The sequence below is a fragment of the Pocillopora damicornis genome, chromosome 12 (assembly GCF_964200805.1).
Source record: "Pocillopora damicornis chromosome 12, jaPocDami1.2, whole genome shotgun sequence".
NCBI lineage: Eukaryota > Metazoa > Cnidaria > Anthozoa > Scleractinia > Pocilloporidae > Pocillopora > Pocillopora damicornis.
The window spans coordinates 3,288,124-3,303,006 of NC_142681.1; the positions used below are offsets into that span (position 1 = coordinate 3,288,124).

At 38.0% G+C, this 14,883-nt stretch overlaps 1 protein-coding gene across 1 annotated transcript; it reads right to left on the bottom strand.

Annotated features, from left to right (window-relative positions):
* Window positions 1-1,914: 1,914 nt before the first annotated feature.
* Window positions 1,915-7,941, bottom strand: LOC113684896 (peroxidasin). Its single transcript, XM_027202308.2, has 8 exons — window positions 7,850-7,941; window positions 7,150-7,191; window positions 5,857-6,448; window positions 5,199-5,442; window positions 4,848-5,029; window positions 3,980-4,284; window positions 2,807-3,390; window positions 1,915-2,422 (listed from the first exon to the last, which is right to left on the bottom strand). The coding sequence occupies exons 2-8, from the start codon at window positions 7,161-7,163 to the stop codon at window positions 2,394-2,396; spliced, it is 1,950 nt and encodes a 649-aa protein (XP_027058109.2). The 5' UTR covers window positions 7,164-7,191; window positions 7,850-7,941; the 3' UTR covers window positions 1,915-2,393.
* Between the last annotated feature and the right edge of the window lie 6,942 nt (window positions 7,942-14,883).

The window sequence follows — 14,883 nt, forward strand, 5'->3', positions numbered from 1 at the left end:
CGAGTAGTCTTGAATAAGTGCAACCCCTTGCTAAATTTTTGGGAATCGCCAAAATTTCGCCAATCTTCAGCCGAACCCGTCTTGACTCTGAGCCTTCCAAAACAAACAATCAGGATTTTCTTTTAACCATTTAGCTTTCATGTTACGAAAGACATGTCTGGTTAAAATTTCAGCGGAAAACAAAAGCGTTTTGTCTAGTTTGGCGATGGCAGGTAAAAAAAAATTTTTTTCCTGGTCCATCCGACCCTCTCTTTTTCGAGGGAAATTAAAAATTTGAGTGCCTCTTTTATTTGAATATCTGTGACTCGCACTCTGCGTCTGTCTACTGGCAGCATTTCGAGAACAAATGGCTTCATGCATAAATTTTCCGCCTATTATAAGGATCACAAGGATCGAGTCAGCGCAAGTAGCACAAGCGGTAACCAAAACGCAACAGATCAGCAGGAGAAAAAAGATCCGTTCTTGCGTAGTAATAAAGCGAATCGATTGTTCTAGCAAATCAGCCTAAAAAACCGTAAAATGGAAAAAAAAATAACCTTACCTTTACAGACTTTCTGATTAGTTTGCTGTTGTCTTGTAAGAGACAAGCCAATAAACTTGTAACAAACCTACTGGTCAGCTAGTTAAGCTACCGAAATGAAGCATGTACATTCGCTCGAGTATTCCCAGGCATTTTTTCTCAACTCAGAATAAAATGTTTTTTCAAATGTATTGTCATCTCATTGCAATATCTTTTGGGTCGCGGGAATTGAGGGTCAATCACTTATTAGTGTCCTCTCTCAGCCGCCCAGGATTGGTCCAGATTTTAATGGAAATAATCCATCCCCTTATTAAATGGTATCGCTTTCTAGGCATCAACAAACAGTAAAGCTTAAGGAATTTTTTTCGACGCCTTATCAAGCTTAGAGGACTAGAGGGCTCTAGGTTTTTTTCGTTATTGAATCATTAAAAGCCATAGAAAGGACATTTTCACATTGATATCGTGCTCGCTTTCTGTCGTTACTCAAAAAGATATGGTGGTAAGAGGGTCTCGATGGGGTGATGGCTTTTACGGCTATCGGTTAAAATTTTGGCCAATTTCCGACTAACGGTTAACACCTTTCCATTGTTTGCACCAGACGTATTTTTTACGGTTAACTTTTTTTACGACTAACGGTTAAAATTTGTCAATTTTTACGTTTAACGTCTATATAATTTGGCCGTTTTACGGCTAACGGTTAACCCCATTGAGACCCTCTGGTAAGAGAATATTCAGTGGATTAGGAAGCGTCATTTCATTAGCGAACTACCTGCAAATTCAGCTGATACAAATTTAAACAACAGTGGCGATTGGTAATCGCGTCTTAGTTGCTGCTGATTTAGTGTCAGTTCCACAAACAATTTAATCTGATTCAATTTTCTTGTTGGGAACCTTGATTGTTTTTGTTCGCAATTGCAAACTAAATCTCAAATACTTTCGCCCTAAACTTTTTTGCGGCTGGTTTCATGGTTTTTTTTTTTTGTAAACACTGCAGACTGGTACAGTATTCTGCCTTCCCCCCCCCCCCCCCCACCCTTCTGCCCCTTCTGCCCCTTCTGCCTCTTCAATGTTGGTCTGCAAGATGACATAGAAGAATTGGCGATTGACAACATTGGATGGGGAGAGGGGTGAAAGAACCCCATGGACGTTGCTCACGTTGCTCACGAGAAGTGTATCAACTAACCATGTGTGGGGGTGTAAGTTGTTGCATGATACTATGTTGACAAAAGATCTTAGAAAGGAACTTTCATACCTAAAGAGAAATTCATCCTCAAATACGCAAAAAGAGGAACTTACCACGTAAAGGAGAATCCGCACCCCCATGTAAATCAAAGAACCTAGCGTTCCGCGGAGGCCCTAGGGTGAAATTGCTTAACTACGAGCAGATAGGCAGATTTCTTCAAACTGAAAGGTTTATTTCCTCAAATTAAACAGCAAAGTTACATGGCATTGTCTTAGTAATACATTGGAGTTGAATACGAACTATGTATATTTTAGAATGAGTGGCCCAGTCTACCTCTGACTAGGCATGAACCGACTGAAGTCTACAACTTAATTGATAAATAATTTAAGTGACCATGGACTACCATAACTTAACTACCGAACATGAAAAAATGAACCATCATATCACACGGACATAAAACTCATGCTACACACATTCTTCACTTGATCTTTCGCCAAAATTCCTTCAGTAAAAACAGTTACACAATGCATGACATCAGTGTTACAGTTGGTTGATGGTTAATAGATTAACTTAATAACTGGTTATTAATTGCTTACTTGAGGCACCTTTAAATAAATAAATGAATGAAAAAGAGAACAGTGTTATTCATCAGCAGTGAGTTTAAATCGAACACGCCAGGTCTTTAGCTCATCAGACAGGTACTTCTGGAGGTACTTCAGCTAGATGGAGAGAGGAAACATAACATATTTAGAACTGTTTCTTTAACAGCGAATGAAAGACAATCTGGGTTTATCTGACAAGGAGGGATTATAAATTTTGCAACACATCTTAGAAATTAACAACTAGAATGCTTAGAAGTTAACGCATGCGCAGCATTTCATCAGGTTTCCCTGACAAGTGAAAAGCTTGTACGTCGGGATATTCCTTTGTAAAAATGGGCACAGTAGGAGTAAATTGTATTGTATTGGCTTTTCATCAAAGAGCTCAACATAGATAAACCCGGCTAAGTTTGAAACCTTGTCCTACGGATTTTGCCTTTTGCGCTAGGCGTTATGTCGCTGCTCACATTGCCGCTCACTCATCTACAGATTAACCGCACCTACCATTAGATTCTTCAGGCTCCTTTTTAAATTTTTCCAAGTCTACCATGGGCAGGTTGTCGCAATCTGTTGCCGGATTATCTCCAAATTTGTTCGTTTTCGGACGGAAGACTTTTGGCTGAATGAAGATTACGGAAGCGGTGTTGTCGCAATACACTCGTGCCAGTGAGGCCTTACGTATCTCATCCAGCTGAGGCAATGTGAACCCAACAGAATTATTTCTTTCGTACCAAAATCGATCGCCATTGCGAAGTATTTTAAACATCCCGGTCAGAAGACAGGTGTAGGTGAACCCTACTTGGCTTCCTTCAGCAGGGAACTCGGTTAGGCCGCCAGGGAAAAGATCGATGTCTTTCACAGTTGCGTAAACTTGTTTGAGTTTATTGATGTTTACTTGGGTTGTTGTGGTCAAGAGATCAGGAAAGAACTTCGCTTCCCCCGCTCCACAAAGTTCTCGGAATTTTACGTAGGGCGGTAAGCCATGATCCCGGCCTCGCTCAATGTTTATTGCAGTAAGGTCGCCCTTGATACCGTCAATAGTTGGTCCTTCAATAACAAGATCCTCCGTAATTGTAGTAACAAAGTTGCTGTAGAAGAAAATCGTTATGTTTTGTTAATTACCATTTCTTTGACCTCCTAAATTTTTGGTGAGATATGGCGAAATGCATATGTAGGTCGTGCTTTCACTGATTTTTAAGAGACGTGACACTTTAGGATGTGTCATTAAATAACTATAATGACGGAAAGGCACAGCTGTTTAGTTAATCAACTGTATGAACTTTGGGTTAGTAATCAACTCAGTCTTGTATCAAACAGACTCTCGTAGATTTTCATTCAAAAATCCTCGAAATAATCGCCACTTTTTTAGAAACGGTTCATATTTCCATGTGTCGTTCTATAGGTATTAATAACAACCCTGGTATAACTAACAAAATGTATGAAATCTAATTTTTACCCTTCAGAGGAGTGGTGCAATCTTCGATTTTTCAGAGTCTCGTGCTGAGGTCTATTGTTTTACGTTGAATTTTAAAATATCGAGAAGGGGCTATGAAAGGACATATGTAACACATCAGACGTGTAATGTACTTAGGAACTTTGTATTGAAGGGAATTAGAATTCCGATTTTATCAATTGTCACTCTCTTAAGACTCGTATATGTATTGCATTGATACGTACCTGTCGATTAGCTGAGCTAGGTCAAAAGTGAGGCCGTGTAAGATTTCATCTACGAAGTTGTATTTTATTCCAAGGAATAAGTCCTGTGGAGTGAAAAAATCCGTCGCAATACTTCCGCGATAAAGGCGCCGCTTGCTTCTCCTGATCTTTGAATTCGCAATCAAGTTGAATGAAGATCGAATCAAGGTGTGGCCGACTCTCAAGACTGCTGCACCAAAGCTGTTCTGAATTGTTGCATCCACGCTTGGATCATATCCCTTGAAAAACTCGCCAGGTGGCACCAATGTTAAGTTTGCCTTTTCCAGCTAAGACAAAACACAACAAAACAACCATCAACAAGTTAGCTGATATGCAACGACACCTTCCGCGTTCACTTTTCATGCAACATTTCAGCAGAAGTAATGGACTATTGGGCAACACATGCGCAGAAATAACTGAGATCTGAGTGTTCGTGGATTATGAATAAAATAGTGCAAGAATCCAAGGAGTATCAGAGAGGTAACAAATCAAACGAAGGGTTGTATCCGAACAACATGTCACTAAGACACCGTTCTATACACTCGATCGCAAAAACATTGACACTTGAAAAAGCGTTTACAATGAACGATGAGACCTTGCCGCTCTCTGGGTACACAGATACATGACAGTTATTTCACTTTTCTGGAAGAAAAGGAAAATCATAACAAAGGTTTTTCAAGAATAGTGAGAAGTGTGATTTACGGATTATGTATCTTTACGAACATTTCCCATAAAGCTGTTGGGTCTCATCGTCTATGTTTCTTTGTTCTGATTGGTTACGTGGTATGGTTATGGCTTTTTGTGAAACGGACAAGAACTTTAGTAAGTTTTTTGCTATAGTACGACTCACAACTTCGGCACTGAAGAGTACTGTAAGCCATTCGTTGTAGGTGATGTGCTGAATTTCAGCGGCCACAATTTTCCTCGCCAACTGATAAATTTCCTCATCATCACATGTTGGATTTATTTCCGCCAGTTTTCTGGCAATACGATTGTGCTCACGAACCCATAGCGTGTGCATTGCCATGAGAGCTGTCAATCAAAGGAACGACCCGTTAGCATTAGTTTTTGACGATTTTATTTACATTACGTACATCGGTCAATAAGTAAGATCTATACCGGTCATAAAAGCCGAATGGAAAAAACCAAAGTGGTAAAACAGTGATTGCCAGATACAAAGATTTTTTTCTGAGTCTCTTACCCTGGTTTTCATTGACTCTCTCATCACCAGCCTTGAAACAAGGTTTATCCATCGTATTCGGAGATCTACAGAAAGCTTCTTCCTCCGCCGGCGGAAGGAGTGCACAGCGCTGCTCTGTTTCAGATTTTGTGGGGTCCATGATTGCCAAAAGTTTCGGATTTTCTGGGTCACGCAGTTCCTCTGCTGCTTCAAGGCTTGAACCATACACCATTGAAGCGTCCACGTAAGAAGTTATGATGTTTTGCTGCCACAGGAAAAGGAATTAAATGCCGGAGTTAGCTTAGCATAGAGGTGCGTTTTTGAATTGAACGATGGTTCAAAAGTTACATGGCCGGCCTCTAACGTTTATCGTGCAAGGAGGAATGGGAGGGTTTACAAAATTAATAAAGAGACATTGTAAATCTCGCTAGTCGTAATTGAATTCCTTATTTCTCCTGCGATGTTTCTTCTTGTTCATTTTGCTTTCATACGCGATAACGGGAACTCACCTCAGATGTGAATTTCGTTTTGAAAAGGAAAAACAGCTCACAAATTTTTAACTTTTTACTCGGGTTTTTTCCCTATCCTTTTCTTGCAATGTGATATCAGTGTTACTAACCATTGTAAATTTATTTTTTGCATATCTTAAACAAAAAGTCAGTTGTCATTTCTAACTAACCTGCTCGCCATTGTCATCCTGTAAGGCCCTCCTAAGGGGTATACACTGTAGGGTAACATTATTAGCAAGTGGCTTAACTAAATCGATGTTGATGCATTCGGGGATGGGTTGACATGGTTCACTCTGCGACCCACATTCTACGCCTGGAACTAACGGAGTAAGGGTAACATCATGATCTATGAATTGCCCCCAAGTCATTGTCACGTGGGTAAAATTTGGATTAGTGCCGTTCACATTATCGTCTGTGCCGACGAAGACAGTTGTACTAATTTTCCTTGATGGTTGGAGAGGTTTGTTAGGGATGACCGATTCCACTCGGGGTTTGAAGCCTGGTTCAAAATCAGCTGGGAGAAGACGTACAAATGGCATACCGGCGGCTCCATTGGTAATATTACAAAGGTTGTTACATGTGCCGTCAAAGGTGCGATATTCAGATTGAGCTCCCATGATACAACGTTCTCTTATGTCAAGGCGATTGCAGCCAGGTAGACCAAGTGTATCTGCAAGATCTGACTCAGGAGTTGCTGCCATGTAACAGGACGTGCGACGTACTTCTAGGGCACCAAAAATAAGAAAAACACCCACGAGGAAGCTGAAAAACAAATGGAACGTAGGCGAAAGTGAGTAACATTACAATGGGGAGTTTTTAATCAGCAGAGACAACGCCAAGCTAGGACAGCGGTGTGTTCATAAGGTAAAGAGCGTCGTCCGTTGGAGTATATTGAATTCGCCCGCGTGTAAACGGTTCGATCCCTTCGCTTTAGTGGGTCGCACAATTTACTAAAGAAATTTCACTTCACACAGAAAGTTTCTCAGATAAGACGGCAATAGCAAATAATTTAAGGCCAATATTCACTCATGTTCTTTTAATTGTTTTTGTATTTCTCAACTTGTACTTGATCTTTTTTTGCAATGATGAATGTATGTCTTGTTTTTTTTTCTTAGGACTGATCAGCCACTTGTCTTTTCCGCTAGAAAGTTACCTTTAAGTAATGCACAATTTAAGAACTGAAATTCGTCAAGAATAAAGTGTTGTGCATGATGATGAATGAGAGGAGATAGGTGCCCACATATTTAAAATAAATAACTTTTTCTTTCGATCCATAAAGTGCCCATAGACTAGAGATTGACGCGGCCAGATCTTAGTCAAGTGAAATCTTGATAAAATAAAACCGTAATATTGCCAAAAATTTCTCCGTATTAGAACGAGAGGAAGTGTGTCTCACAAGTTTCTAATTCTAGGTATTTCAAACAAGAATTTGTCATGAATTTCATTTTAACTTTAAAACGTACCTTGTTGCCCTCATTTTGCGTCTGGACAGCCTCTTACTGTGCCTATTGATGAATGAATGGTATCAGCATCGTTAACAGCATTTTAACCAAATGGTGGTAGCTGCGTTTTCATGTTACTATAATACTGCTACATTGTCCATATGAATTGTTTTAAGAAACATTTACTTCAGTTAACCTGGTGTATTAGGAGTTTGTCATATTCAAAGAGAGCTAAGTTAACTGTGTACTTTCTGATCCGCGTTAGCACGAAACTAGAAAGCAAGTTCCATCCATTTCTACTCGTGTCCAAAGTAAAACCTTATAATCTAAGGAAACCAAAAATCGCTACTGATGTCTGAACTTAAAACTTCAGTCTCTTTTCATCTTCATGAATGTGGCCACAAAGAGTGAATAGTCCCCCATAATGTCATTTTTTTATTTATTTCTTCCAATCCATGATATGATGTTGCCAAAAAATTTTTTTATGAGCGATAGCAATTAAAAACTCAGCGTAAACAAGAACATGCTTTGATGCCTCGTAGATCGATCTTTTATCAACATAAAACCCCCTTGTCTGAAAGCTGTTCCTTACCATTCGAAATAAAAATAGGGATAAAGGGGGTACTGTCACCAGCAGGGTTTAGGAGACAATCAAACCAATCACCTTACAAGAAAGCAAACAGACATGAAACTCCAAAAAAAAAAACCAGCATCAAAATACCTTCAATTGACAAAGCGGCAAATAATCCAATGGAAGACAAAGCTATTCCGCTCCTGAGGTATTCCTTACTGTAGAAAACCCTAGCTGCGAATGCCAGATGTGACAAGGGTACCTCCTTATAAATGATCCTGTCGGCTCTGCCCTGCTACTCAGTGGCCAAAATTTTACCTTGACAAAACAATAGAATGTCAGCCTTAAAAGCTGATATCTTAACTTATTTTTGGTCCTCTATTATTTTCAAACAAACACAAAGAGAGTTACAAGACCCACAAAGGCAATATTTTGTTTTTGTTTGTTGTATGACGCATTAGTTAATTGGCTTAAATGGCCGGTGTCCCTCAATACAGGGAAGTAATTTTGAAGCCATGCGTTGGCATGTACAAATTAGCATTACCTTAGTCATCTAACATCCTGAATTAATTGATTCATAGATCACGGAATCAACCTATATCGGTTTCAGAAGTAAATGTGTTCAAAGAAACAAATGATATTATATATTTGTATTTTTTTGACGTAAAACTACACCAGCACGTCAATTCAACTATCCTGGCTAATTTTCTTTCTAAAAGGCGCTTTTGAAAATCACTGTTAACGTTGCAACTACATTCACCTACTTTGATCTTTATGAAAACATTCGTTACTTGAGAAAACTGTAATATGAAGCTTTAAGAATATTCGGTCGATCAAATGTGTGCTACTTTGAGGAAACAATTGCCCCGTGCTAAGTCTTTAGGGAGCTAGTGTAATGAGTTACAGCAATTAGTATATAGTTAACCAGCTAAACAAGCAAATCAAACCATATGCTTAGTGGAAAAAAAATTGTTTATTTTATAGGAGTAAAAGGTTTTGAAAGGTTTCTTTCTTGGAATGCCTCGTCCAATTTGCGAACTTGTGTCTCTTATTTTAATTTCAAGATTCCATGGCGACAGCTGCGTGATAGGCCAATATTTATTCTCTCATTTTGACCCTCGCCGAGGTAGCGGTGGTTAAACATTTAATTTAAAAATTACTTTAAAAAATTCCATGAACTTTCCCAACCCCAGTTTAAACGAGCTTTCGTGTAAGTTTTCTTTGAGAGTTCATTTTACAAGTGGAATTCAGACACCATACAGCCGTGATATTGATGTTTCAGCTTCGGGTTGTTGATTTATGATATTGAAATCTGGCGTACAAGGTGCATTAAATGACCGATGCCAAGGAACTGCTTCTTAGGGAAACAAGTTGTACTCTTAATTTCTCTGTGCTCTTTTAGTTAGTCTCTGTTCTTTTTCAAGTGAAAGCACGAATGTTACGCCGTCTCCAAAAATAAAAAAATTTTCCGTGTGTTTTAGGGATTATGTTATAAGCGCTATTCAAGGGTGAATAGGTATAATTCTGCGGTGTCGTTCATAAAGGTATAAATTACGTTTCGTCTATATCCAGTCACGCGACAGAAAAATGGTCTTTCAAGGATCTTTCAAAATGAGTCTAACATCCAAAGGAATTTGCTACATAGTCTGTATGATTTCATTGTTGAGCGCACCTAAAACTATCGGGAACAGTAATGTTGCATTTGTTCATTCAAAATAAAAGTGAGGTTTTTTTTTTCCGTTTACTACCCAATGTAGGCACCAACACCTTTGTTGTCCAATAAAATAACTTAATCAAATCATGATCAAAAAACTGTAAAAGCCTAAACGAAATGCACTGTTTTCTGTTCTTCATCTTGCAAACTAAGCTTTACTTCTCAAACAGTTTTTTTCTTTTGTTCAAGTCTTTTTCAGACCCGACCATCGAGGCATCAGTGTGTTTCATTGCGCAAAAGTGTACAACAATTACGTCATTAAAAGAACTATTGTGATTTGGTATTGTGAGTTAAGTCCCGCCATTGTAGGAACTACCCAATAGTTTTGGTTTTTAAGCGCTTTGCGTTATACTACAACGTAGCTCAATTGCTTTTCAAGTAATTTTAAGAGCGTACTTCGTTATCGATAACAATAAACAAACAAACAATACACTACGTCATTATGTATATTCACGGGCGGATTGAAGATGGATCATTATCGGTCTTGCAATCCGCACGTGCGTCAGAAGGATATTTATGTCTTTTTAAATGTCTAAGTTTTTTTTACCTTGAATTTAAAAACAAAAATGACACTGTTTCCGACTTTCCCTTGCTACTTAAGACGATGTTAATCTTCTAGCAAAAGAAGTGTGTCCTCAAGTTTGAAATAAATACTCTGTTTAGAATACTCTGAGTCAATAAATACAAACAAATCATACAAACGTTAGCTGATATGACACAGATGAGGTGATATTGTGAACCTCAAGCCGTTTCCTACTTTCTCAAATCTTCGGTGACGTGCTTTTCGTCAGAAAACAAGAAAAAGATAACTACGAATTTCATCTATTTGTTTTTCATGTAAGTACTTGGACAGTAAAGGTTTAGTCGCTGTTAGAAGGTGACACAAATTCGGCTGATCAGAAGGCTTTTCTCTGAAGCACTGAAACTTTAAGTTAATATGTGACTGTCGCATAATATCATCTTTTGTCTTCAAACGACCAGAAAAACAGTGGCAATATAACCTTTAAAGAATCGGAAGGTCGTTAGCCATGAATAGACCGCTTAACTCACGCATGTGACGCCAGAACAAAAATGAATCTTGACTGAGGTGTTGTAAGCCTGAAGAAGGTTTTCCTATGGTTTCTTTCGTGAAATTATTTCTTATACCTTTTTTTTAATCTTCGTTCGTTTGCCCATATTTAAGTCTTTGCTTTTGAGCACTCAGTTGTCGTAAACAGCTCCCCCAGTTACACGAATGAGTTTGCGTGACTAGGTGAAAACGGAATCTTCTTGTAACACAAACAAATCGCCAGGTATTTACCTACACGAAATATCCAACATAAGAAAATAATGAATGGTTCTGAGCGTTGGGTTCTTCAATTCCCGTTAACTAAAGAAGACGAATCTCTCGAGAAATTCATGGTAAATTGACTTATTCCTTCAATAACGATTTTTGCATGGATTTTGCCATTCACTCAAATATTGCAAACTCATTATTGCTAAATCAACCGTGACCAGGAGAAGGAAATCATTTTGGTATGGTCCACCAATGATTTGTTCTTCCGTTTACTAGTCAAAATTAAATGATACTTTTCGCTCATGCCATCTGTAAATTCTCATTTTATCAACCTCTGTCTCCGTTTTAAATATCTCTGGTCTGAAGGAATATCTGTAACATATTTACTAAGCATGAACACCGATTTTCAAATGGATAATTATAAACATTATATTTCTAATTATTTCTCCATTGATTCAGATAACACCAATTCATGTTTTTTTTTTACCTTGATGATAAAGGCTTGAAGTACCGAACTGAAATAAAATTGCAGAAACCTCAGAATTTCAGTCCCGCAATGAATGGGCACTTCTCTCTTCTTTACTTTTTACTTAGTCTAAGTGTGGAGTGTGAAGTGTGAAGTGTAAAGTGTGCGTGTTTCCACAAGGTTTACACAACAACAGGAATGCTCATGATCTTGAAAACTTGACTCTATTCTATGGGGATATAAGCGTTCAGCTTTTGGTGCTAACCCTAAGCTAGCCCTAAGCAAAAAAAAAAAACTTGGTTGTTCCAGAGGGTGGGTAACGCTATCCACTCGATAAATCTCTATCCGTTGGATAGCGCAATACGTTTTGTTGAAACTTATCCGCTGGATAGCGTTATCCGCCCTTTGAAATACTGGTTAGGTTTTGATCTGTGGAAACATTCCTTACTTTTGGCTTGACAAACCAAATATTTATGTGCAGCACTTTCTGATGAATCTAATGTAACAAGATATATCGGTTTGAATACCCATTAATCTTCTCTAAAAAATATTTTAAAGGTAGTGTAATTGTGTGGATGTTTAGTATGTGTAGCGAAGGTGGCAGATATATTATGACATGGCTGTAACGTCAGAAAGTTAAAAAGTAATGGTCGTCAAGTGATTAGGTTTTCAACTACATATTACGAAGTTCAATGTTGCAAGAGATATCCGCTATACAACAGAATGAATAGCAGTATTTGCGTCAGTTAGATCTATATTTACTCCAATGACCTTTATAAAAAGAAGCCCCCACCTCCCCCCCACCCCCCGTTTAAATTATGTCTTAATTTCGCCGTTTGGTTTTAACTGACTGCCAATGTATCACATCCCAATCATTTCTCTTATTCATCAGGCTTTTCGTGAACGAGTAGTGCCAGCTGAAGAGAGGACGAAGCCGGCGACAGTGATTGCCTTCACGTGAACTATTTTAGTGTATGAAGCTGACCGAAATTCGATGGAGAAAATTGATATACCGTATTAGCTGACGTACAAAATATTGGTCTGTGTAATAAACCACTGCACCACTACATGACTAGATTAGCAATTGGGTTATTGATCGACTAGTCTGGTTTTAACAGTTTTGTTCGAAGGTAAGGCGTGAACATATCTCAAAGTGAGAAGAACGGGCACAAAATCTCTCATTTTGGATATGGTACTGTCACTTTCAGAGAAAGAAAGAATAGAACAAGAAAAATTTCGAACAAACAAATAAGCTAAAAGAAGGAAGCTTAAATATTTAATAGTGGCACTGAAACTTTGCTCTCTTTCGATTGAGTCCGTCTAGCATTAATTTCATATCTTAGGCATAAACAAAGATTCAGCGAGGAACTCGACCTTTCATGATGACGTCGCAGAATTCTTTCTATAAAACTTATTATCAAAAACTTTTCAAAGTTCCCGAAACTTCAGATTAAGGGAACCGTTTACGGCATAAAAACCCACCTGTCACTGGAAGTATGTGGGCGTCCATGACGTCACTTGATTTATGTTTTGACGTCGTGGTATATTAAGTATTACTAAATATGACAGAGAGTAATATCAATACAAAAAGAGGACAGATTAAAAAAGAAAAAAACCAACAAAGCAATGTCTTCGGAAATACGTACTACAAGGCTTTGTGCAGATTTAGGGAAGTCCTTGAAGAATTTTATGCAATATACATTCCCTATCGACGCTTCTAAAATAAAATTTGGAAAGAAACCCACGCAGCAATAAACGGACAGGAAGACTTGAACTCGAAAAATTCTACTATCTCTTTGTCTGAGAATCATTTTTTCAATAGTTCACTGAAAACAGGCGCATACTGATTGACGCCAAAAAAGAACTGAAATATATGTAATTATTGCTACAAGAAGACCAACTGCTGCAGTGACACACTCAGTTTTGACACTGCTCATTCAAGATTAAAGAAGGCTCATGTAAGAGATCCAAACAACTTTAATTAATCAACTGTGACCAGGACATCTTGTTATGCAACTCCCAATAGATTTTGGACGAGTTCAAGCGATGCACTTGAAGTGATGGTCTGCGAGAATTCAAATACCCTCAACTGAGACAGATCAGAAAGAAGACAGTTTTCCATTCGGCCTCGTCTTGGTAAGATTTCAAATTCGGAGAGAAGAGGGTTGTTTTGTTTGTCGGCGAAGTTTATCAGACCGGGCCATCGAGCCATCAGTATGTTTAAATGCGCAGGTTTCTTAAACAATTGCGTCATGAAATGTAATTATCTCGATTTTCAATACAAACTCTTGCCATTGTAGACACTACCCAATATCATTACCGTGACATCTATTGTTGAGCGCTTTGCGTCAATTATTTTTCAAATAAATTCAAGTACGTGATTCATTAACGGGGTTAATGATCAAACAAACAATACTCAAAATTATGATTTATCTTCCACCGCAGAATAAAGAGGGTCGATATCGCTCTTGAAGTACGCACATAAATTATAAATTGCCTGACGCGACTTATCTACCCGCAAGGCTTGAGAGAGACTGATATCGCTGTAACAATATGCACGTGAGCAAATAGAGATAAAAATTTCTTTTAAATGAGTTAACATAAATTGAAAAGGACCTTTGCTTAGTAAGAATCTAAGCTAATGCGACACAAATTATAAAGGCTGGATATTGTCAGGTTCCTACTTTTTAAAAATAATAATGATAATAATAACACTAATAATAATAATAATAATAATGATAATAATAGAACAAGAAATGTAACTAAGATTTTCAATTACAGTTGCTTTTCATTAAAGTATTTTGACGTTAGGAGATTTTTTTAACTGAAAGCTTTGAAACAGAAGATGACACCGATCTACTTGGCTTGCTCATCTGGGTTTTTACTGAAACGACCTGAAACATTAAGTTATGTTGGACCAAGCACTTGTCTACAAATGTTTAGTGAAACTGTAGCAATATAGCCATTGTTGAATAAGTATATCCATTAGTGGGTCATTTATCGCAAATTAGGTCATTTAAACCACGCATATCACACGCTCGAACAAAAATGAATCGTAAAAAGAGCTGTGAGCTAGAAGGGCCTTTCTGAATCTTTTATCGCGTGACACTACTGTGCAAATTGGATATTTTCGGCCTACTGCTTAAATTTCTGGAGCAGCTTCATTAAAAGAAAATAAAATTTTACAGAGTGATATTGCCTTAAAATTTGCGGCAAACAGATTCCTCTCTCTGTTTTGGTTAACGCGTAGTGTAAACTTTGTTAGTTCCAGGAAGATTACATAACAATGAACGCTCATAATCTTGAACACGTTCCTCCATCATAATATAATGCCATCGAAATGCGAGAGTTCAGTAAGAGGAAAATTTTTGATGGAGTGTTTTCATTGTTTACATTATTTTTCCTTTGGGTGGTTGTTTCAATTTACTGACTAGGTGACAAAGGTGAAATAAGAGAAATTAAAAAAGTAATTGATCATCAGTTGCTTATGGAATCATTCTTTGGATGCGCTTTCTCTGCAGTTCTAATTTAGCGCGACAGTCCGGTTAATTTTGCACATGTACTACGTCAGCTGGATCTAAATTGGCTGAAACGAGGTAAAATGAGTCAGCACCGTTATGAAAAGGAAGCGTCCCCTAGTTTAAATCAATTCTTGTGAACGGTTTAATCAACAAGGTTTAAGTAAGTGATGTGAATGTTTTTGTAGCGCTGCCGTCGGAACATTACGA